This window comes from Poecilia mexicana, unplaced genomic scaffold (genome assembly GCF_051168715.1).
Source record: "Poecilia mexicana isolate PSO_F unplaced genomic scaffold, ASM5116871v1 scaffold_14, whole genome shotgun sequence".
Taxonomy (NCBI): domain Eukaryota; kingdom Metazoa; phylum Chordata; class Actinopteri; order Cyprinodontiformes; family Poeciliidae; genus Poecilia; species Poecilia mexicana.
In genome coordinates, this window is record NW_028263383.1 from 15,919,690 (window position 1) to 15,941,962 (window position 22,273).

At 40.0% G+C, this 22,273-nt stretch overlaps 4 protein-coding genes across 6 annotated transcripts; 3 read left to right on the forward strand and 1 right to left on the reverse strand.

The window, feature by feature from the left end:
* The first annotated feature begins 484 nt into the window (after positions 1-484).
* On the forward strand, positions 485-1,955 carry LOC106933200 (polyubiquitin-B). Its single transcript, XM_015012307.2, has 2 exons — positions 485-595; positions 1,194-1,955. The coding sequence occupies exons 1-2, from the start codon at positions 514-516 to the stop codon at positions 1,889-1,891; spliced, it is 780 nt and encodes a 259-aa protein (XP_014867793.1). The 5' UTR covers positions 485-513; the 3' UTR covers positions 1,892-1,955.
* A 1,266-nt stretch (positions 1,956-3,221) lies between these two features.
* Positions 3,222-13,460, forward strand: p2rx5 (purinergic receptor P2X, ligand-gated ion channel, 5). 2 transcript variants are annotated; one of them, XM_015012304.2, is made up of 12 exons: positions 3,222-3,676; positions 4,210-4,360; positions 5,753-5,824; positions 5,901-5,976; positions 6,724-6,808; positions 7,305-7,385; positions 9,080-9,221; positions 10,272-10,405; positions 10,482-10,605; positions 11,069-11,134; positions 12,223-12,311; positions 12,395-13,460. In XM_015012304.2, exons 1-12 carry the CDS (start codon positions 3,546-3,548, stop codon positions 12,657-12,659), a joined length of 1,416 nt encoding a protein of 471 aa, XP_014867790.2. In that variant the 5' UTR covers positions 3,222-3,545; the 3' UTR covers positions 12,660-13,460. The 2 variants fall into 2 exon arrangements, with proteins under 2 accessions (XP_014867790.2, XP_014867791.2); XM_015012305.2 differs by having other exon boundaries at positions 3,224-3,676; positions 10,482-10,575.
* On the reverse strand, positions 13,460-15,474 carry emc6 (ER membrane protein complex subunit 6). Its single transcript, XM_015012316.2, has 2 exons — positions 15,270-15,474; positions 13,460-14,138 (listed from the first exon to the last, which is right to left on the reverse strand). The coding sequence occupies exon 2, from the start codon at positions 14,105-14,107 to the stop codon at positions 13,775-13,777; it is 333 nt and encodes a 110-aa protein (XP_014867802.1). The 5' UTR covers positions 14,108-14,138; positions 15,270-15,474; the 3' UTR covers positions 13,460-13,774.
* Positions 15,475-16,006: 532 nt separating this feature from the next.
* Positions 16,007-20,883, forward strand: shpk (sedoheptulokinase). 2 transcript variants are annotated; one of them, XM_015012329.2, is made up of 7 exons: positions 16,007-16,407; positions 16,488-16,629; positions 17,782-17,956; positions 18,058-18,210; positions 18,367-18,542; positions 18,775-18,975; positions 19,791-20,883. In XM_015012329.2, exons 1-7 carry the CDS (start codon positions 16,270-16,272, stop codon positions 20,183-20,185), a joined length of 1,380 nt encoding a protein of 459 aa, XP_014867815.2. In that variant the 5' UTR covers positions 16,007-16,269; the 3' UTR covers positions 20,186-20,883. The 2 variants fall into 2 exon arrangements, with proteins under 2 accessions (XP_014867815.2, XP_014867816.2); XM_015012330.2 differs by having other exon boundaries at positions 17,782-17,941.
* Positions 20,884-22,273: the final 1,390 nt, after the last annotated feature.

Sequence of the window (22,273 nt, forward strand, 5' to 3'; positions counted from 1 at the left end):
ATGCTACTTGTTTTTGTTTTAAAGGGATCTGAACTGCATTTTATCATGTCAAGTTAGTTCAGGATGTAATATATTCCAAATCTGAACTGGCCCAATCTGGTAAGGTTTTTTGAATGGGATCCCCAGTTCTCAAAAATATTGTTAGAATCTCTTGTAAAATATTCTAGGCGGAGAAGTAGGGGCTCACCCAGGTTCGTATTCCTTTAATAACCACCACTGGTGGAGTTTGAGTTAAAAGTTTGGCAACCACACGTTTAGAAATTTGATTTTTATAGCCTGAAATCTTGAAGTGTAACTAAATTTTGTAGTTCATTCATTTTAATACTGCTGTTTTGCGCACCTTTTTGAATATCATCTAATAGGCTCAGGGATTTTAATAATATATATAAAACCGGGCTATGTAATAAAAGTAATTAATTAAAAAACGGTATACAGAAAAAAACTAAAACCAAAAAATGAGGACTATTTTCGTGGGCGGATGAATATCACTTGATGGGCGCATCGAGGGTATAAATGTGCTCGCCTCTTAGCAACAGCAGTCAGAGAGCGGAATTCGCCGTTTTTGAGCAATCTAGTGAACTAGCTGCAAAAAATTGTAAGTATGGTGTTTTGCGCTTTATGTTTTCTCTTACTATACAGTTAACTGTTTTCTTGAGTAGTTTCTGTTTCATATAGTTTGTTTAAGGTACTTTTTAATCCAGTTGGCTTCATTTGTTTTTCCCAGTCAGCTGACGTCTAATAACCGGAACACGTATGGTGGTTAGCAACCAGGAATAACAATTTCAAGCAATTTGGTTGGCAGGTTCTCTTTTATTTTGTCGGCAATTTTAATAACACCGTTAAACAGAACAGCTGTTGGTCTTCAGAAACTACGCGACTTTATTTCGAGCTGTGTCATCCATTCGACTGAAAGCAGGAAGGCAAACAATGGCTTTTTCCAAAATGGCGTTTATGCTTGAATCGCCGCCCTCTTACCAGTCAGTTCGCTCTGTACACTGAACCCCACAAACTGTTCTATTTTTAATTGCCGTGTCTTTCATGAAGAGACGAGTAATTCAATTATGACTGTAGGTTAATGTAGAGTGAATATCGACGGGATTTTAAAATCTAATTCCCCCACCTGAATAGTTAAAGCAAGATAAACGGGAAGTTGAAACGGTACCTCGGGATCCTCACTTTCTCTTCTATTTCAGACGCAAACATGCAGATCTTTGTCAAGACCCTCACCGGCAAAACCATCACCCTGGAGGTGGAGCCCAGCGACACCATTGAGAACGTCAAAGCCAAAATCCAGGATAAGGAGGGCATCCCCCCTGATCAGCAGAGGCTGATCTTTGCCGGAAAGCAGCTGGAAGATGGCCGCACCCTGTCTGACTACAATATCCAAAAAGAATCCACCCTCCATCTTGTCCTCCGTCTGAGGGGTGGCATGCAGATCTTCGTCAAGACCCTCACCGGTAAGACCATCACCCTGGAGGTTGAGCCCAGCGACACCATTGAGAACGTCAAGGCCAAAATCCAGGATAAGGAGGGCATCCCCCCTGACCAGCAGAGGCTGATCTTTGCTGGCAAGCAGCTGGAAGATGGCCGCACCCTGTCTGACTACAATATCCAAAAAGAATCCACCCTTCACCTGGTCCTCCGTCTCAGGGGTGGCATGCAGATCTTCGTCAAGACCCTCACCGGCAAGACCATCACCCTGGAAGTTGAGCCCAGTGACACCATTGAGAATGTCAAGGCCAAAATCCAGGATAAGGAGGGCATCCCCCCTGACCAGCAGAGGCTGATCTTTGCCGGCAAGCAGCTGGAGGATGGCCGCACTCTGTCCGATTACAACATCCAGAAAGAATCTACCCTCCACCTTGTTCTCCGTCTGAGGGGTGGCCAGTAAATGAGTTCAATATTTTATTCACTTAACATGACAAATGCACCTAATAAAGTGAGATCACAATAAATGGATTTTGTTTGCCTTATTTCCTGTAGTTTGAGTGTATTACATCAAAGTAATTGGTGGGTAAATTGCCAGATTTAAAATATTCCTTTGCCCTCGGTAGTTTCCATAAATCTGAGCAGATTCATGTAAAAGCCACTAGATGGCACTGCATTACCATTGATGACTAATGTGTCCCTTACACACTGGTCAGGCTATTCTGTTCAGACTGCAATACCAGCCTTTTGAATGGGGGACTTTAAAGTGATTTGCAAAGTTTCTACATTTCCAGGGGATGACTTGTATCCAAACCAATCTAAATACATAAAGTCTTGAATTCTAGTGCCACCTGAGATTTATTACTGCCAGACTTTTAAAATAACAGATAATGTGTCCAGAAGCCTTGGTCTTCAATGTGACCTTTGTCTTGCCGAGACAACTGTCAGCCATTAGAGCTGACGAAGCCATTAAATGAAAAGGCCCCAAAAATGAACCTGTCATGCCCTGATCTAAGCAGGTGATTTGACCTCAGCAAACCCCACTTTGGCCATTATCCAGAAATGACTGTGGTCAACCTTTCCAGTGTACATCCTGGTACATCCAGTAAAGGTGGCATTTATAAAAAAACTAATGGCTTCATTAATTCTGTTCCCCAGTTGGAAATCTAGTTGTACTAGGTCAAAAAAAGACTTGAATTCAATTAAGCCCTTTGTACATTTTTTTCATAGTTCTGTAAAGGATATATCATAAATGCTTGGCTATTCTAGCAGCTCTTTGTGGCACAACCTGTTACTAAAGCAATTACATATTGATACTTCACTTTCCTTTAAATTAAATATTCTAAAGAAAATTGTGTGATATTAAAACTTAGTGAATGATCTGAAATGTGTTAATGTAAAAAAAAAAAAATCAAACGTGTAATGGGGCAATTCTATTTCACTGAAATTTGAAACAGTCCAATATTTATAGCAGATTTGCCCAATACTTTAGATCAACTTGCAAGCATAGTGGTTGGGCTTTTGAACATATTAGCCTCCTCGACCCCCAATCCAAATTAATACAAACAAAATACAATACAGGCATGGAATATTATTTATATAATAAATCTATATTCATGTCTGAGTTTCTCTTTGTGACATGACTAACAAAAACATGGATTTTTGTCCCCAAGACATTCTATGAAAGCCCGTTTCCGCCACTCTGGTAAAAAGTAAAGATAGTGTAAATAAAGATAGTATCTCAAAAATAATGAGATACTATTTTAATTCCTGAAATAATGAGATGCTATCTCGTTATTTTTTTAGACATTATTTCATTATAATGAGATCATTTATTTTATTTTCAACGGAGTGGCAGAAACGGGCTTCCATAACATTCTAAGTTTTTCTCTGTTTTTTTCTTCATTTTTTTTTTAGCTGAACTGTAAAACTAGTACTGAGTGAGTGAAAGGAATTTCTCAGCACCTCACACTGACTTCTGGGATGCGAGCATCAGCGTTTCTCAGCCCCTGTCTGTCTATCGCATGACAAGTGACCCAGCTGTGGCATATCAGCGGGGATAGAGAGAGGCTGGGACCTGCTGCTGTCTCATTTCGGTTTTTGGCGAGGCGCGACTAATGGCAGGCTGCGGGGGCTTCTTCTTCTCTCTCCTCAACTACAAGACAGAGAAATATGTCATCGCCGAAAACAGGAAAATCGGGATTTTGTTTCGGCTCTATCAGCTGGCCGTGCTCGGATACATAATCGGGTGAGGTCTGTTGCGCGGACTAAAGGCGCGGAGAGTGGATGGCAAAGTTAAAAATAGGAGAGCTTATGGGACAATTTTAAATAGCTGGTGGCTTTAAAGTTGCACATGATGATTGCTTTTTACTTTATCTTGAAGCATCGCCAAGTCAGGATTGAATGTTTTTTGTCAAATCGGCAACTTTTTTCGTTATACCATAGATTTTATGCTATGACAATTTATTTGTTAATATAAGATTGGATTTACGATAAACTTAACCTCAAAATCGAAAATAGCAAGGCCTCTGGCTTTTGGAAACTGGTTTGCCTAATGGCATGCACGTCTCGGGTTCAGGCATCGTTTGTGTCGCGGTGTAACTCCCGGGACATGCATTTGCATAGACAAATCATTTCATACCACCACTGCACACAGAAAACACTGACAGCAGCCTGTTGCTCCATGCTGGTGAGGACTGCAGCCTGCTGAGGCTGGAGAACGTGGTTCTAGCTTGAGGGAACTGTTCTAAAACACAGTGAGTGATGAAGATGATGTTTCAGATGGGTGTTTGTGATGAAGAAAGGGTACCAGGAGAGGGAGGAGGCAATCCAGACTTCAGTCATCACCAAGCTCAAAGGCGTGTCTCTGACCAACACCTCAGAGACCGGACCTTACCTGTGGAGTGCAGAGGATTACGTCATACCTCCGAATGTGAGTAATTTATTGTCAAATTTTTACATTTCAACCAGACTTTACATTATCATCATTTGCCAATTACTGCTGCAAGTTTGTTTTTTGAGGGGTTTGTCTTTATCTGGTGTGTACGCCTGGTCTGACATTTTTGCTCAAGGTCAGTCAAATGAGAGGGAGAGTGTTTGCAAACATAAATCTTAAGCTAGGAACTTTTAAACTCTGATTTAGGTATGGACTGGGCCACTTCTGTAAACCAAACATGCTTGAGTCCAGTCCTTTGAAAGCTATTTTCATGCAATCTATAAAACACTGGACATAAATATCTATATATAAAGACGATTGTGTGTTTTGCTTTCTTACAGTTTGTCGTTCACTAATGTTCTTTAACCAATTTGTAGGGCAGGAGTGTCAAACTCAATTTCATTTTGGGCCAAATTAAAAATCTGAATGTTTTTAAAGGGCCGGTTGTGCCAGAATGTATTGATAGAACCCATTAAATTGATAAAATATCAATAAATAGCTGCTTGTTTCAGCTTTAAATAATACTGAACATATTTTCACACTGTTCTGTCAATCCAGGATTCTGATTGTTTTTTGTTTTGTTTTTTTGCAATCAAAATCACCAATTTTGTGGTGCTAATTTAAAAATATTTGTAAGGAAGTTTTACAATATTTGTGCAAATGTATGATGTTAAATGTGACTTTTTATTAATCGCCCTGTCAGTCACGGACTACAACCTGACATCAAGTAAAACCGAGGCAGCAGTCACTTAAACTCGATGTTTTTGGACAATTTTGAGAAAAAATTGCAGTAAAATCAGAAAAAATGTGGGGATCTGTTGATTTTGCGTGAATTTTCTGTGAATTTTGCAGATTTGTGAAAACTGGAGGGACTTGTTGATGTCATTAGGAGTCTTCAGGGCCACATAAAAAGCTATTGCAGGCCAAATTTGGCCCCCCGGGCGACACACGCGTGTCGTAGGGCCTTCAGAAAACAGCTGCATTTATACTGAGATAAAATTACACAAAGGTGAACTCTACTGACTATTTAGGTGACATGTGAAGGTGGTTAGTTACACTATTTAGGGGCATCTGAGTAAAGGGGGCTGAATAAAAATGCACACATACATTTTGTTACTAAATGTTGAAACCCGTGTCATTTTCCTTCTACTTTACTGTGTGGTACGAAATAATTTTAGTTTGTCATGTAATAAAATATATTGAAGTTAGTGGTTGCAACTTGAACAAACACTGTTTCAAAACGTTCCTTCTGTCTGCTGCTAATGAGAAGTGTCTTTTTCGCCATGTGGCATTAGCCTCAATGTCTGTCTCAGCAGACTGAACAGTATTGAACAATGTAATGTGCTTAACCTTTTACTTTCTTTTTCTAAACCTAATTGAATTCTGCAGGGTGAGCAGGTGTTTTTTGTAGTAACAAATTACATAGAGACCCCGAATCAGAGGCTGGGCTTCTGTGCTGAGGTGAGTACCTATACTGAGATTTTTTTTTTTAAATGTAGCTATTCCATTGTGAAAACCTTTACTGCTCCTCCTGCAGAGTGTTAAGGTACCAGATGGACGATGTCAAAGCGACGACGACTGCCCTGAGGGGGAAAGTGTCACAGCTGGACATGGTAGGAGTCATTCATTGGGGAGTTTCTTAGAAACTTCAGAAATACAAATCTGGAAAAGTGCCAAAAATGTTAACTTAAATAGGAAGTAGATTTTCGAGTTAAGGCAAGCTATCTTATAAAAGTGCTTGGTATTCATTAATTCATAATATTAGAAATACTGGTTCTTGTACAGTATTTGAAACCAAAATTAAGGTACCACACATACAGAATGACGGATATGTTGTTGTAAATTGTGCAAAAAAAAAAAAAAGTCAACTTTCTAAGCACCATAAAAACATCAAATGAGTTTTAAGGGTGATTTTTAAAATTTACCATGTCACAATTTTTGATGCTTCAGTAATAGAAGCATTTAGATGTAGTCTTCTTTTTAGTATTAAAAAAATGAGCCCAAACAACTATGAAAAAAGGAGCATAATTTATCCAAGGTTCCAGAAAGCAACAAGTGATAATTTAAACTAATATTTTAAAAATGTGTCAAGAAAAAAAACTCTTCTTCAGCTGGTCAGCTGAAGTTTTAATTCCAGCTTGGAAAGTCTGCGCTTCACAACCAGTCGAGGGTTTAGCTATGCAGTGCATATTAAACATTAGTGAATATTTCAACAATAAACTACTCACCACTTCATCAAAGCATTAGTACACGCAGTACTGCAAAAAATTTTGACTTGGGAGTATAATCCTTCCAAGAGTGAAATATTGCCATCAGCTTGTTTTGCTACTTTACAGAGATTAAGATGTTGTCTGTTTTAGGAATAAAGACGGGCTTGTGTTTGAACAGCACAGGGACCTGTGAGATTCACGCTTGGTGTCCCATCGAATACAGCCAGAAGCCAACGTAAGAATCCTCCTCCCAATGTGTGTTAACGCTAACTCATACAAAACTGAACTAAATATTCCTCTGATATACAGCAGAGCTTAGGGCCGGGCGATGAATGGATTTTATTGATTCACCAAAGTTTCTGTTCACCAAGATTTCATTCTTGGAAAATCTGGATTTTTTTTTTTCCCCACCAATGAACTCCTTGGGTTTCTGTAATTTTGTTGTAGAAGCACATTTTACATTTTGTATTTGGTTGGACTTTGAGTTCAAAGTTCAACCAAAAGAAACGATGATATCAATAAAAGCAATTAAAAAATATTTTCTATCATTTGTAATTTTTCTTAATTAAAGAAGAGAGAGGGGAGAGAAAAAATGTTTTTATTTCATATGAAAAGTCTGAGATTCTATTTTTAAATCATCTGGCCCAGTCCTAGCAGACCTGTTATTTCTAAAACAGCCTCCTTATAGTGGCTGTCTTTTTTTTTTTTTTTTTTTTTTTTTTTTACCACAGAGAGCCATTACTGAGCGACGCAGAAAACTTCACCATCTACATCAAGAACTTCATCCGGTTCCCCAAGTTTGAATTCTCAAAGTAAGTAGCTATAAGTGGCCGCTGACGGCTCCTGTGCCTGTGGTTTTGAAAGCGTCGCGGCACAGAGTGAGATGGGGGGCTATACATATTTCAATGGCTGCTTTAAATAGCATTAGGGTGCCAAGTCATCTATTTATACCGGCATGTGCATTGCTCTCAGCGAGACAGTGAAACAGTCATCTGAGACGTCCTTGACAGCAGCCCTTGGTTTGGACAGGTGTCAGATCAGACGGGGGTTTGCCCAGAGAGCGGGACCGGTGCCGCTCGCCGTCCGCGTCCCGCAGGAGAGAGCGGACCGCTGCTGGACATCGTTCCTAATTCATCAATCAGGAGCTCCGTCTGATTACACATACGTCTTCCTCGTGCTTCTTCTTTAACCGCAGCGTGCCAAGACATTACGGCAATAGAGGAGTAATTTGACGCCACTTGATGACTGCCACTAAAAATGGCTGGCAATACAACACCCCTCTGACAGTGAGGCACATTCGGTTACACCGGGAATCTTGTGTGCTGCTACAGGAGCAGGAGTTCAGGTTACAGCAGGTCTTAAATAAGAAATATTACGAGTTCTCCACTTTTTAAAAGCTTACAATAGAGGTCAGATGTCACTGAGATGCAAACTCCCATAGAAGCGGCATTCAGTCAGTAGTTCACATAAATCAGATTGCATCTATTGTTCACTTTTCAGCAACACGCCCACACAGTAAGTCTCTCTGCAGCTTTGTGAAGGAGGGAAACGTTGCATCAGAAAATGTAATTTTTGAGCCTCTAAAGGGGCACTGTTATGTAAAACTGACTTTTGTTTTTTAACTTTACATCATGTTTTAATGTTATTCCCTTATCAAAAACATACCTGCAGTGTTGCTTTGGTTCCTTAATGCTAGTTTGAGAAATACTTAATTTCACCTGACTGGACCTGGCACCGCTTTTAAGGTCAAAGCTCAAAAGCTCCTCCTTCCCCCACAACTCTGTCACTCAGCTCCTTCAGACTAGCCAGCAGCAATTAGCAAACACCTGATGGAACAGCGCATCTGCTGAGCTCGTTATACGATCTACTTCTCAGTGCGGCGCTGGTAAAAATGTTGTTAAAAGGTTAATAGAGGAGCCATGTTGGGATGACTTCCTGAAGGCGGAGTTTCATAAAGAGCAGGAGTTTTTAAAGCAACAGAGTCCCAATTTCAAGGTGTTAAGTTACGAAGTCAAATTCCTTTTAAGTCATGTTTGATTTTTATATATATATATATATATATATATACACTGCTCAAAAAAATAAAGGGAACATTTCACTTTAATTTTGTGTGTGGCTCCAAATCCAGGCCTCCATTGGTTAATAAATTTGATTTCCATTGATGATTTTTGTGTGATTTTGTTGTCAGCACATTCAACTTTGTACAGAACAAAGTATTCAATGAGAATATTTCATTCATTCAGATCTAGGATGTGTTATTTGAGTGTTCCCTTTATGTTTTTGAGCAGTGTGTGTATATATATATATATATATATATATGTATATATACAGTGTGTGTGTATGGCACTGTTATAAGAACTGAATGTAACATAGTTACTCAATTGTGCTGTAAAATGGTTACTTTGTGCCTGGAAAATATAGAATACAGCTGCTTTAAATGTAATAAGTCACTATTCATATCTGAAAGAATGGTCTGTTTTTGCTTCTCCCTCCCCTACCTTCGTAGGTCAAATGTCCTTGAAACATCTGATGAGGGCTACCTAAAGAGATGCTTCCATGATACAGAGAACCATCCCTACTGCCCCATCTTCCGCCTCAGAGATCTGGTCAGCAGAACGGGGCATGACTTCCAGGAGATGGCTGTTAAGGTAGAGAGAAGCAACTGGTTTCACTTGATTTTTCTCGCGGCGTTCATAAAAATCCCCCTGGATTATATGTAACATATACAAACTAAAACTGTTCAGTTCAACATCTCGTTCATGTTGAGCGACGGAGAGAAATTTGAATGTCAGAAACCAACGGATGAGGGACTATCATGAGGTTAGCATTGGTGGTGGTTTTTATATTTATATTTTTTTAACAATTTATCTTGTTTATGGCTGCAACTAACAATTATTTTAATAATTGATTAACCTACTAAATATTCTGACAATCAATTAATCGAATAAAGAAATGAAAACATTACATAAATGTATTTTTTTTAACCACTCAAGCTCTTTTTCTTTTTAATAAAATATTACAAATACACTAAAAGATGCAAATAAATAATTTTCTTATTTAAGAAAAGAATTGGATTAATATTTTATTGCCTGAAATTCAGTACCAAAGCATTTCTTTAGTAGATCTGAACCGGTTACAGGATGTCATCTGTTGCTGTTGAAATGCTTGGATAAAATGTCATAATGCTGCATTTCTATTCACTCCTTTTACTTGGATACCCATAAATAAAATCCAGTGCAAAAGAAATTGCTTTCAGAAGCCACCTTTTGAAACTCCTGTTGGTTTACAAGTCTAGATCAAACTTGGAAAGTACCATCTAGTTTTATCAGATCAAGAATCCAGAGAAAGCCCAACTAGTTTATAAATTACAGACCACCTATTCTTAATCATGGGGAACCAATAGATAGTTTTATACTTTTTTGTTTTCTTTTGCTCTTTCCTTTGTTGTTGTACTTTCTTCTAATTCATGTAAAGCACTTTGAGCTGCCTTGTTGCTGAAAATGTGCCACATAAACAAAATTACCTTACCTAATTAGCGAGTGGCAGAAAAAAAAAAGCTTAAGTTGAATAAACCCACATGAAGTCAAGTGGTTTAACTCGCCGGGCGTTAACTCTGACCTTCTTGATTTCATGATGACCTGTCACTTTGTTTTCCATAGATACTGTCTCACCTTGGGCTCACTGTGTGTGTTCGACAGGGCGGCTCTGTCGGTGTCCTCATCGAGTGGAACTGCGACCTGGATAAGGACTCGTCAGAGTGTAATCCACAGTACAGCTTCACCCGTTTGGACATGAACTTAAACAACTCTATCACATCAGGATACAACTTCAGGTGCGATGCTTCTGCTTAACTTTCTCCTTTTTTTACATATTTGGTTAACCTGAACCGTTTCCCTTTTCTCCTCCAGACATGCGAGGTATTACAAAGATCAAAATGGTGAAACTTTTCGCACCCTGTACAAAGTGTATGGGATTCGATTTGACATCATGATCAATGGGAAGGTAAAGCAACTCGCAAGGAAACTACAGCGGGTAAAAAGTGTTGAACATGTCAGCGTTTTGCCAGTTTCGATATTTAGGGAAGCCGTTGATGAAAAATTCACACTAAATGTTGCCAACATGTTGAAATATGAAGAAATTAATGTGCAGAAAGCCAAGAAACCAGCTGAAATCTGTTGCTATTTAGAGACCAAACCTGCTGCTGTGTTCAAATCTACATCAGTTAGTTTAATATGAGCTACTGGAAATTAGAAAATATTTTTGGTTTTAGTAATATAAATCTCTTCAATCAAGTTTTATATTTTGTTCAAAGAAATTCTTGTTTTAACGAGCTTTGTATCTCATTTTAATGAGTTACTGCTCCCCAAGTAATCCATTTATAACAACATTGGAAATATTTAAACAAACAAAAAAAAACACTGATTTGTTCTGTACGTAATTTACCTGCTGCGTGTGATTCTACAAATAAAATAAATGTTTTGTTGATGTTTTGCAGGCTGGGAAATTCAACATCGTTCCTACAATAATTGCGATTGGCTCAGGCGTTGCTCTGATGGGCATCGTAAGTAATTTATTAAAATATGCAGTGGATGCAGTGTGTCGCAAATATAGAGACTTTGAGCTTCTTTGCATGATGGACACTTTCAAACTTTAATTAGTATTTTATGTGATGGACCAACACCAATTAATGCATTATTGTAAAGGGGGCAGAAAATGATGCTTCAGATTTTAGTGAAGCCTGGAGTTCTTTTGCTTCCTGTACCAAACACACTTCCAGGTTTTCTGGTTTTCTTTTCTTAGGAAAGATGTGTTTAGCCTCTTCCATCTCCACGCCTGTCACCACAGATGTTGCGTTCAGTGTCGGCTCTGTGGCTTTGTCTTCATGTCAGCAATCTGGGTTTGCAGTGTAACTGATGTCAGTACATAATCTTTGCAAACAAACAATAATTACTAGTGTTAGGTTCCTTACACTTTATCGTTAAATTTGTATCCGACACACGCTCAGCCTCAACGTTTCTGCTCCTCATATATGGAACACCAACAAGGCCAAAATGGTGTGAAATTCATGTCTTCCAAAATACATCAATATACAGGCAGCTGAAAAATGAGTAATCACGCCACCAACAAATGGCCGATTGTTTTCATCCAATCAGCATATTTCTTGGATGAAAAAGGACCAATCACAACCAACAAGTCAAAATATTCCAGGAAGTGACAGAAATTACAAATCAAAACTGTAGAATTTCAGAAAAACACAAAAGAACATATAACACTTAAATTTTGTAGTCTAATAATATGTAGTTAAGGAAACAAATGTGGTTTGTGCATTTCAGGTAAGATTTTTATGTTTCTTAAGTTACTATGATGTGATCCTGCGCCACAGTACCAGTCAGCTCACACCCTCTGCACTGTTGAAAAGCTTGCTGCACCACCGGTTTCAAAACATGTATGATTCCAGTTCCACTTCATAATGATCCAATACATTGTGTTGGTTTATGATTTTAAAATCTCAAAGTACATTGAAATCTCTGGTTGTGACAAAGTAAAAGCGATATGAATAGTTCTGCAGGGCATTGTTTTACAATTTCAGAAGGGAAATAAGTATCCTCCTGTGGTTTTGAGAGTTCGGTTCTTATGTTTGTCTTGCAGGGAGCCTTTGTGTGTGACATGATACTTCTCTACATGATGAACACGAGCTCCTTCTACCGAGAGAGGAAATTTGAAATAATCAACTTTAAGTATGGCTCAATGGCACAACGTTTTTTTCCCCCTTCTTATCGCCTCCATGCAAGCTTTTCTATTTATTTATTTATTTTTACAGAAAAGAGAAAAATAAACAGAAGGACGATAAAGCAAGCAACCGGGATAGGAGATCCAGAAAATCCGTCGCAGACAAAGATGCAGCCAACTCTATCAAAAAGCTGGAGGAAACTGAACTAACGGTGGAGACGTCTGCTCCTGAGGAGAGCCACGCGGAGAAACGGGGTCCCACCGTTCCACGCAACACGGGGCAGCGATACTCAGCCGTCCAATCCAAACAAGGCGCAGTGCCAAAGCATCATATCAGTTTCTCTTCGCACAACTAGCATGGCGGGCAACTGAAGACTACTGGACTGCAGACGTCTCTTTAACGCTGCGGAAAGCGAACCCCAGTGTCAGACTGACGTCTGCTGCTGGCCCGGTCCCTGACTGATGATGTGTTGAAGGATGGAAATCTCAAATGTTCTGCAGCACGCATGAGGGACCAGGCAGTCACAGGAGGAGGGTGATCGTTATGCTCAATGAGTTAAACTAAAACTTTGTCAGAGCTGAATGCTTATCAAGCCGTAGTCACCAACAAGAATCACTAAACATGCAGATGTGGGGCAGACCAGTGAGGGCCGAGGGTTTGAAAAGGACTCTGTGAGAATGGAGATGGTACCAGAGTGGCGACATTAAAGGGCCTGTTTGTAAAGTTACGATTGCAATTTGTTACAGTAAAGCGATGACCCTTGTGAACATCCTTTAGTTTTTCTTAAAACTAATCCATGTGAGTAAAATGTGAACATTTTTGAAAGGAAGATATAGAAATAGAAAAGGTCAGGGTACAATAACATGATTTGTAACAGACATGTCAAAGATGCTTTTGGAAATATGAAAAAAAAAAGGGTTTTCCTGTTGGACACTGACTATTTAGTGAAAATGATTTATGTGAACTGTTAATGCTGCTACTTTTTATCTGCAATTTGATTTCCAGGTAGTGGACACAATGTGTTTTGATCATGTACATGAAGCCATCTGCTGTGTGTGTCTTAGTTCTCTGTTTGAATGGATGCTGAGTTTTTTTCAGTCTGTTCAACGTAATGTTGATTTACTGCCTGACTCATTAAGAGATTAATGCAAAGCAATCTGTACAGAGGTTTTTATTCCAATCAGTTGCAATATTAACCATGTTTTACATGAAAATGTTGCCACACTTTATTAGGATTTTACAAGCTAAGCTATTAATCATTGTGGTCATGTTACTGGTAGCTGTAGTAGGAGGACAAGTAATGCTACCTACAGTAAAACTGACACTTCCTCAATTAAACCATCTACTCACAACAGAAATATTTAGTCTTTCACTACAGGGTTGAGCTACGAACAGCAGCAGGATAGACAAACCTAATGATTTACATAGCATCATATCGAAACATTTCAGGGCTGATTGTGGGTGGTCGTCTCAGTAAACATGCACCATCCCGTACAAGAAAGTCCAGAACAGGACGTAGGTGAAAAGCCCTCCGACCAGGCCTCCGGTGAAGAGCAGCCGCCGCGATTTGAAGCACTTGTTCCACCGCCGTCCGGCCTTGAGGATGAGCAGCAGGGAGAGCAGGAAGGATGAGAGGAAATAGAAAACAAACCCGTAGAGCCCCGTCAGCCCGAGGATGCCGGCCGTCGCCCCCGACAGAGCGGAAACGGAGGTGCGGCAGTAGTCCAGCACGACGGCGTTGCCCCTCACCGCCACTTCGCTGATGAACTGTGGTCCCTCGCGCTTGGCCCCAACTCCTGCCATCTTGGCTTCTTTGGTCTACCACCAGAGGGTGCTGTCGTTACAGGAAACATTAGCATGTTTAGGAAGCAGACAGGGTTACAGAGACAACAGGCTCAAATCGTGGCAGTGGCAGCTATTGTGGCACTTTTGGTGACAGCTGCCGTAAGGTGGCACCCCGTGCCAGGTTGCGGCGGTCCGTGGTCCCATACGGCAATTGTCACCGGAAGTGCCGCAATAGCCGTCACTGATTTGAGCTCCGCCCTGCTCCAAAGTTAGGCTACTCTCGTCCAATCTTAACTGCTGTTTTTGCACATTTATATTGCCAGAGTAACGTTACAAAGTGAAGTGCACTATAAACGGCTGTAACAGGTTTTAAATAGCTACATGGCCACATTTATCTGGTTAATTCAGTCTCTTCTTTCCACCTGTCAATTTATAGTTGTACTGAATTCCTTCAGTTTTACATTCTATGGACGAGGACGACGGCCACTGAAAAAAAAACTTTTTTCCTCAGATTTTAAGCAGCAATAGAGAGAGACAGCTCTGTAACAGTAATATTGTCCATTTATCTTGTTACCCACCACTTATAATCTTGTCAGAAACACATATGCTTTCATCCAGAAATTAAAAAAGTAAATTATGTGTAAATCTTGAATAAAACTCTGAATCCAAAGACAGTATCGACAAGACAGAGCTTTAAATAATGCGCAGGTTATTTGATCAGAGCATCTGTAGAAACTTTGTCCCACTATTATTGACAGATAACGTTTGAAATGCAGCTTTATGAAAAAACAAGCCAATGGATTAAATCTATTCTTAATGAGCTTGCAATTGCTGGGTTAGTAAGATCAAACTGATGCATTTGACAAATTAATCACAAAGATAAAACAACCGAACAACAATGGAAGTACAGAAACATTAAAAGAACCAAATATGAATTGGCTGGTGCTAGCTTAGGCCGAAGTGGAGCTATTAGTTAGCTTCTGTACATTAAACAAATCCGTAAAATCCCAGTAAAATCACCGGCCTGGACTCCAGCCACCAAGTAAGCAGTCGGTGCTCCAATGTGACCATGAGTAGGCCAGACTGCATTTTAACTCAAACCTGCTGCTTTACATTCATGTCACTGCTGCTGCTGACAGGCTAGCTCTGTTAGCTCTCGCTAACAGTGACGACCACTCACCGGATTTTAACGAAGTTTTCCAATTTCACTCGATGAAATTATTGCAGCATAATAATAATAGCACAGAAGGTTACTTCACACCGTTGGGCATCTGGTGATTTAGTAAATATCAACTGCTCTAGCTCAGACACGACACATCCATCCTCACAGGACTGACACTCCTAGCCGAAAGTCAACCATGCTCCTTCGCAATGCATTGTGGGTACAAGACAGTCATCAAACAAGACGGGTGTGTTTGTAAGACGGGGAAAAGTAGGATATTATCGTTTTGAAGCAAAAATTCACCCAAACTTTGTAAATTTCATAGATGTTGCTATGCTAGACACGCTATATGCTCACAATATCCAAATTTACAGAGAGAAGGATTTTATCCAAGTGATAAAATTCAAAACATGAATAAGCTTTTGTGTAAATATTTATATATTTAACTATACCATAAAATTAATTTATGCGTTCAATAATAGATAATTATTTTTAACGATAGTTATTGATTTTTTAAACCATGTAATCAATTATACGTAATGAAAAAAATCATTACATTTTTATATTTGTAAGCTAATATATAAACATAAAAAAATGTTACCTCTATTCAACAAATCTTCATCTAAGATTAAGTACGTGATTATTTTAAAGAATCCCAAAGATCTAACACGCCTGCCCAAATATAGTTAAATAGACTTTAAACAGAAAAGGAGCACCAGAAGTACCAAAAATTAAACAGAGTGGCTGTACGCAAATGAAAGATTTATTCACATTTGTTTCAAAATAACAATACATGTCCAAAAGTACAGCATACATAGTACAGGTATTAACCAAATAATTATTAATTAAAGAAAGGAATTACTGAAATAACATTTTTTATTAGCTGTTCTGCAACAGCAGACTGTTTACGGTCACTTCTGCTTTCTTTGTGATTTCCGATTTAATTTTTGTAACGTGAACGCAACAAAGTCGACTTTGCCTTCAGGATGATGTGCAGCAACTAGCAGAGCCAGCAGTCATGTCTAACTTCATCCTGGGGATAGATTTGGGCACCACGTCGGTGAAAGCTGTATTATTGGCAGCGGGCTGCAGAACTGTGGCTGCGGGTCACTCGGAACCAACCGCTGCCGATCTTAGCGACGATAGCGGGATAAAGGTGAGCTGCTCGCTCAACTTTCCTCCACCGTTGACGGAACTGACCATATCTCAGCTTCTGTCTGTCTCTGTGTCATCCAGGCGAAAGAGCAGGACCCCGGTGCGATAATAAACGCTGTGAACCGATGCTTGGCTCAGCTACCCGGAGACAAACTGCAGCATGTCAGCAGGGTCGGCCTCACGGGACAGATGCATGGGGTTCTGTTCTGGAAGGCAAATAGCGGTAAGAGGACTGTGTCTGCTCTGACACTTCAAAATAAAGTACATTGTGGCGAAAGTACAATGAGCTGCAAAAAACTAGCTTGTCTCGCTATGAAAAAATAAAAATAAAATCATCTTATGCATACTTAGTTGCTGGTTAGTTCGTCCTGAAAAGCTTGCTAAAAATAAATCAAAGTTTTGTTATCTCAGTCATAATCGTTAAATATTAACGATGCACATTTATGAACTCTGCACATTTCAGATGCCGAGATCTCAAGCGTCAGTAACTGAATGTGAAATAAATGGGGGCAGAATTAAGATGGAGTGTTTACTAAACTTACGTTAAACCATTTATTATCCCATCTATGAAAGCACATTTAGTTTATCCATAAAAGCTTATAAATAATGTATGATTCATACTTGCTCTGACACAAAATGTTAAGCAAGGTGTGCTATAAAATATTAAAAATATAATATATTGATAACTTCCACTAAATGAAGCAGCTGTTTGTTAGCCATATGTTTTTGCTTTCGTTTGTCTCTCGAAATCAAACATTTTATAAAAGTTATCTTTGTTCCTTCTTAGTTTTATGTTAGTTGTTATCTTAGAAAACGTCCATGCATGGTGTGTTTGATCAAAGATTCAATAATAAATACTGAAATTGAAAACACAAAACCTGGAAGTTGAAAACTGGAAGTAATTCTATAATTCTGCCTTTTCTCAAAAAAAAAATATTATTCTGTATACATTACAATAATGTGTATAGAATATAGAATGACCACTGGTTTGAATTACAAACATCTGTGTAATTCAAACCAGTGGTCAACATCTAATTTTTTCTACACTCATTTTCAATGAGTGTATTCAGTGTGACGATTCAAAATAGTTGACATTAATTATTTGTCACACCTTACAGGCAGAGGTGATGTCACACTGTGTAAGAGTGCTGCCACTGTGAAAATAGATTTTACTTGTATATCAAAACAAAGACAAAATGATAATAAATTAAAGTCTTACTAAAAAACCTATCAAATGTTTTGGTATTTGCATCATTCACAGCTGTATTCACTTCATACAGATTTAATTAGGGGGATTTTTACTGGAATGACATTTACATCCCTTCTAAACTCAGTGTTCCAATTATACATAAAGTATCGTTTTTCTGTGTCGCAGGCTGTGATTGGTCAAATGGGAACTATTTCACACCCAGAGACACCAGTCAGCTGGTCACATGGCAGGACAGACGCTGCAGCAGTGACTTCCTGTCTTCTCTTCCAAAGCCGGAGTCTCACCTCGGCGTTTCCACGGGCTTCGGCTGCGCGACGATCTTCTGGTACATGAAGCACAGGTTGTTGCATAGCTCTTTCAGGCTCCACTTCCCTCTGTGATCTGATAAAAAAAAAAAAAAAAAATAAAACAGACATTTTGTTTTTCCCGGTTTCTCTGTAGGCCTCAATTTCTGGAGGACTTCAGTGTTGCAGGTACGATCCAGGACTACGTGGTGTCCATGCTGTGCGGGTTGGACTCATGCGTGATGACGCCTCAGAATGCAGCCAGCTGGGGCTTCTTCAACACCGCAAGCAGTCAGTGGAACGAGAACATGTACGTCACACCCAGAGTCACCAGCAAAAGCTAAACTCTGCGTCCTGCGGCTTGTGCATGTATGATTTGAGCTGTAAAAGCACCTAACAGTTTCCACCATCGCCACCAGAGAGGTGTAAGTCCTTCTTAACAACCTGCCCTGTGTGCATGCTGTAGTCTGAAGGCTGCTGGCTTCCCCGTTCGCCTGCTTCCTCGGTGTGTGCCGCCTGGTGCCTTGGTGGGACAGACGCACTCTGACTGGCACGGCATTCCTGCTGGTACACCAGTAGGGGCCGCTCTAGGAGACTTCCAGTGCTCCGTCTACTCCTGCATGAGTTCACCAGCAGATGCAGGTGAAACAGGAAGTCAAGTCTTTACTATGATTTAGTGCGCTCCATCTCTATGCATTTTAAATAAGGAGATCAATTTGTTTCCACTAGAAAACCTAACAAAGCTGATCTGATTAATGCATGAAATAAAATGTCTCATGCTCCTGTTTTGATTTAGTTTTAACTTTGAGCACCAAAGAAGAAGTTTTAAAGTATTTGAAACTCCATATCTGAGAGGCTTTTGTCGTTCTCCCAGTTCTCAACATAAGCACATCAGCCCAGCTGACGTTCGCCATGCCAGCTGACTTCACGCCTCCTGACTCTCCTCAGCTTGAGTCGTCCATCTCCTACTTCCCTTACTTTGACTCGTCGTACTTGGCTGTGGCGGCGTCTCTCAACGGCGGGAACGCGTTGGCCACTTTTGTGGAAACGTTGACCGCCTGGACGAAAGAACTCGGTAAGTTTTACTACACAGCAGTACCTCGCAAAGCTGCGTTTACTCCACTAATATTTTCACACCTCAGTGTGGTTTATTGAGACTTTATGTGACAGATCTTTACAGAGTAACATCAGGGTTTCCCATAGTGTACTATAAGCCTATAAGGCTTAGCAAGTTTTACCCTGAACACACACATTGTTTTCAACACTTTTATAAATAAAATCTGAAAAGTGTGTCTGGAAAACAGTACGTATTCAAAGTTTGTACTCTGTGTAACTCTCTTTAGCGCAAGGACAGCTGCACGTCTTACTGAGTGTCGGCCAGCTGATAGATCGATCAGTGATTGGCCGGTGCTTACATGTAAAGGCAATTGTAGCCACCAATCTTATCTACATTGGCAAAAAAATCTAAAAATAAAATGCTGTTCCCTGTTGCTCTGCTATGAGAGAGGTTCTCCAGTTAACATTAGTCACCCTCCTGTTGCCAACTCAACCCCTTCTTGCTACATTTAGCAACATTTCAATAATTGGTATTTGCCAAAATCAGAATTGACAGGTCAAGCTTTTTAAAGATCGGTGATTGGCCAGAAAACTGCCATCGGCGCACCCTTAGTATCTCTCTATCAGCTTTGCACATCTAGATACATTTCTTTCCCGATTCTTCTTTGCAAAATACCTCGAACTCAGTGAAATTAGATGCATCTGTAAACAGCAAGTTTTAAGACCTCAGATTCTCAATTGTGCTTTGACTGGGCCATCATGACACATGTGGAGTGTACTTTAGAGTAATTACTGTGGGGAAAGTGAACTTCTGCTCCTTTTTAACCCTGTCAGGTGTGGAGCCGAGGGACTCATGTTTGTACGAGAAGCTGATTGGCTCTGCCCTTAACCAGGAGAGCAGCGACCTGATGGTGAGTCCCACCATCCTGGGGGAGAGACACGCCCCCCTCTGCCTGGGTCAGGTCACCAACATCTCCGCCTCCAACCTCTCGCTGGGCCACGTGTTCAGAGCGCTTTGCCGCGGAGTCGTTAGCAACGTCGCCTCCATGATGCCCGTGGAGCACCTGCAGCGGGCGGGCGTCCGCAGGCTGGTGGGGAGTGGGAGCGCGCTCGCTCGCAACGAGGTGCTGAGGCAGGAGGTGGAGAGGGCGTTTCCTCTCCAGGTGGTTTACGGACAGAATGCAGACTCCGCTGTGGGTGTGGCCATGGCCCTCTGTGACCGACTCTGAACAGCTAACTGGGGAATCCCTGCATGTTTATTTGATTCGCTGAGATTATTTTGCACAACTTTTGAGACTTTGATTGAATATAATTGTTTTTGTTTTAACTAATTAACAGGTTTGCTTAAAGTAGACTTGATTCAAACATTTAGATTTTTAGAAAACTCTTAAAGGGGCAGTATTATGTGTTTTGTTTTGGGGGGTTTTGTCCAGGCACATAGTGCCATTTTATTGCACAGTCATATAATCATGCTAAAGTGGAATTATTATGTAAAATTTACTCTCTTTATTTTAGCTGTTATAATGTTATTTCCTCATCAAAAACATAACTGGAGTGTTACTTTGATTCCTTCATCCTTTTTTGAGAAATCCTTTAATCTCCCATGGCAACCATTCAGCTGGGCAAAACGCCTGGTTGCTACCTAAAAATCGATCTATCATCAATTGATCCCTCAGAAGTTTTCTTTGTGACTTAAACACTTTGCTTTGCTCTTCTTTTCTTGTCTGGAAATAATTTTTATAATGCATCATGAAGTCTTCAGAATCCCAGTTGAAGATCATTTTGCTACGGTTGTATTTGTTTTTTTTTAGATCATTACATTTGATATGAAAAAAAGTGCTTAGGACATTGGTAGATATTGCAAAATCAATAGAAATCACTTACTGATCCCAATCGGGAAATCAATAAACATCTGTTTCTGACAGCACTTGTGTGTACTTTCCAGTCAGAGTCCTAATTTCATCGAAAGTGTAATAAATTGCAAATGCTATAGTTGAAGATAATCTTATTTTGTGTTATTTTATTGTGGTAATACACTGTTTTACACTACGCCAGTAGATCGAGGCTTCAGGGTGATAGAATGAAGAAAATAGAAGCACTTATAATTCAAGGCAGATTAAGAGACTGGGAAATTTACCTCCCTAACATTTTATTCCAACAAGCAAAGAATTGGAAAATGTTGCATGGAAAAACTGTTACACCTCTTAAGCTTTTGCTAATTTTGAGACTGGAGTCTCTGGTGAGGAGTTATTTTAAGCCTTTAAATCTAACGCATAATCACTTAAAGATCATCAAGCAAAATTTTTTTTACACAAGGGCAAATCTGCTGAAGACTTCATCGTCAAATCAATTTATGCTCCCATCGGACGATGTGCTTGCAGTCTGTCCGGTACATGCATGTTGGGTTGGTGTGTTGCATTGTGTTCTTGGAAGTCTTTATGGTCAGTGCAGCAGCCTTTAAAGCACTCAGAGCCTCAGTAATGTGCAGCATCTTATCTGGGTTGGGTCACTGCTTTCCACTCAGGCTTTCTTCTCTCCACTTGACTTCGTGTTAAGTGAGCGTCTCACGATGCAGGATTCACACGCCCTGGACTAAGCCGGATGCTGGATTGTTGTTTACTAAAAATTAAATTTTTTGTTTCAGTAAGCAGGAGAGAAAGGCTTGTTCTGGTGAGTTAACTTGCACATTTATTTGCATTCTAATTCTTATAGAGCAATTTGAAAATTGTCTTAAGCCTTGTGCGTGCGAGGACTGAGGTAACTGATACAAGTGATATGGGTGTGGGGTCGGTTGGACCCCATTTGTAAACACAAGGGTTAAAGCATGGAGATCAGTGTTTGTGAATGTGTTCAATGATGTCCGCATAAATACGGACTGTGGGACAACCACATCACTGGTGTTGTTGGACCTCGGCAATGCTGCTGACCGTGATACAGTATTGAGGCCAGAGAGCTGAGTTAGGACACTACTACAGTATTTGACTGGTTTGAGTCTTACTAAAGAATGGATCTCTTAGCATCAATTGGGAATTTCTTAACAGAGGGACAGAAATCAAGTGTGGGGTACCCCAAGGATACACAGCTTTACATCACAACATCACCAGGTGACTCTGAACCCATTAAACATGTGCATAGAACAAATCAATGTGTGGATGTGTATTAACTATATCCAGCTGAACAGAAACACAACTGAAGTTAATGTCTTTGGACCTAAAGAGGAATGATCAAGAGTTGGCATGCAGCTTCAGTTATTGCAGGTAAAAACTGGCGATCTGGCCTGAAATCTGGGTGGACTCAGACCTGAACCTTCAGGATCA

Coding starts and splice junctions, on each gene's coding strand:
- shpk (XM_015012329.2), top strand. CDS start 16,270: ATGTCTAACTTCATCCTGGGGATAGATTTGGGCACCACGTCGGTGAAA. Junction 17,957..18,057: donor TTCTGGTACATGAAGCACAG/GTTGTTGCATAG, acceptor GTTTCTCTGTAG/GCCTCAATTTCTGGAGGACT. Junction 18,976..19,790: donor CGCCTGGACGAAAGAACTCG/GTAAGTTTTACT, acceptor TAACCCTGTCAG/GTGTGGAGCCGAGGGACTCA.
- p2rx5 (XM_015012304.2), top strand. CDS start 3,546: ATGGCAGGCTGCGGGGGCTTCTTCTTCTCTCTCCTCAACTACAAGACA. Junction 10,606..11,068: donor TCGCAAGGAAACTACAGCGG/GTAAAAAGTGTT, acceptor GATGTTTTGCAG/GCTGGGAAATTCAACATCGT. Junction 11,135..12,222: donor GCGTTGCTCTGATGGGCATC/GTAAGTAATTTA, acceptor TTTGTCTTGCAG/GGAGCCTTTGTGTGTGACAT.
- emc6 (XM_015012316.2), bottom strand. CDS start 14,107: ATGGCAGGAGTTGGGGCCAAGCGCGAGGGACCACAGTTCATCAGCGAA.
- LOC106933200 (XM_015012307.2), top strand. CDS start 514: ATGTGCTCGCCTCTTAGCAACAGCAGTCAGAGAGCGGAATTCGCCGTT. Junction 596..1,193: donor TGAACTAGCTGCAAAAAATT/GTAAGTATGGTG, acceptor CTTCTATTTCAG/ACGCAAACATGCAGATCTTT.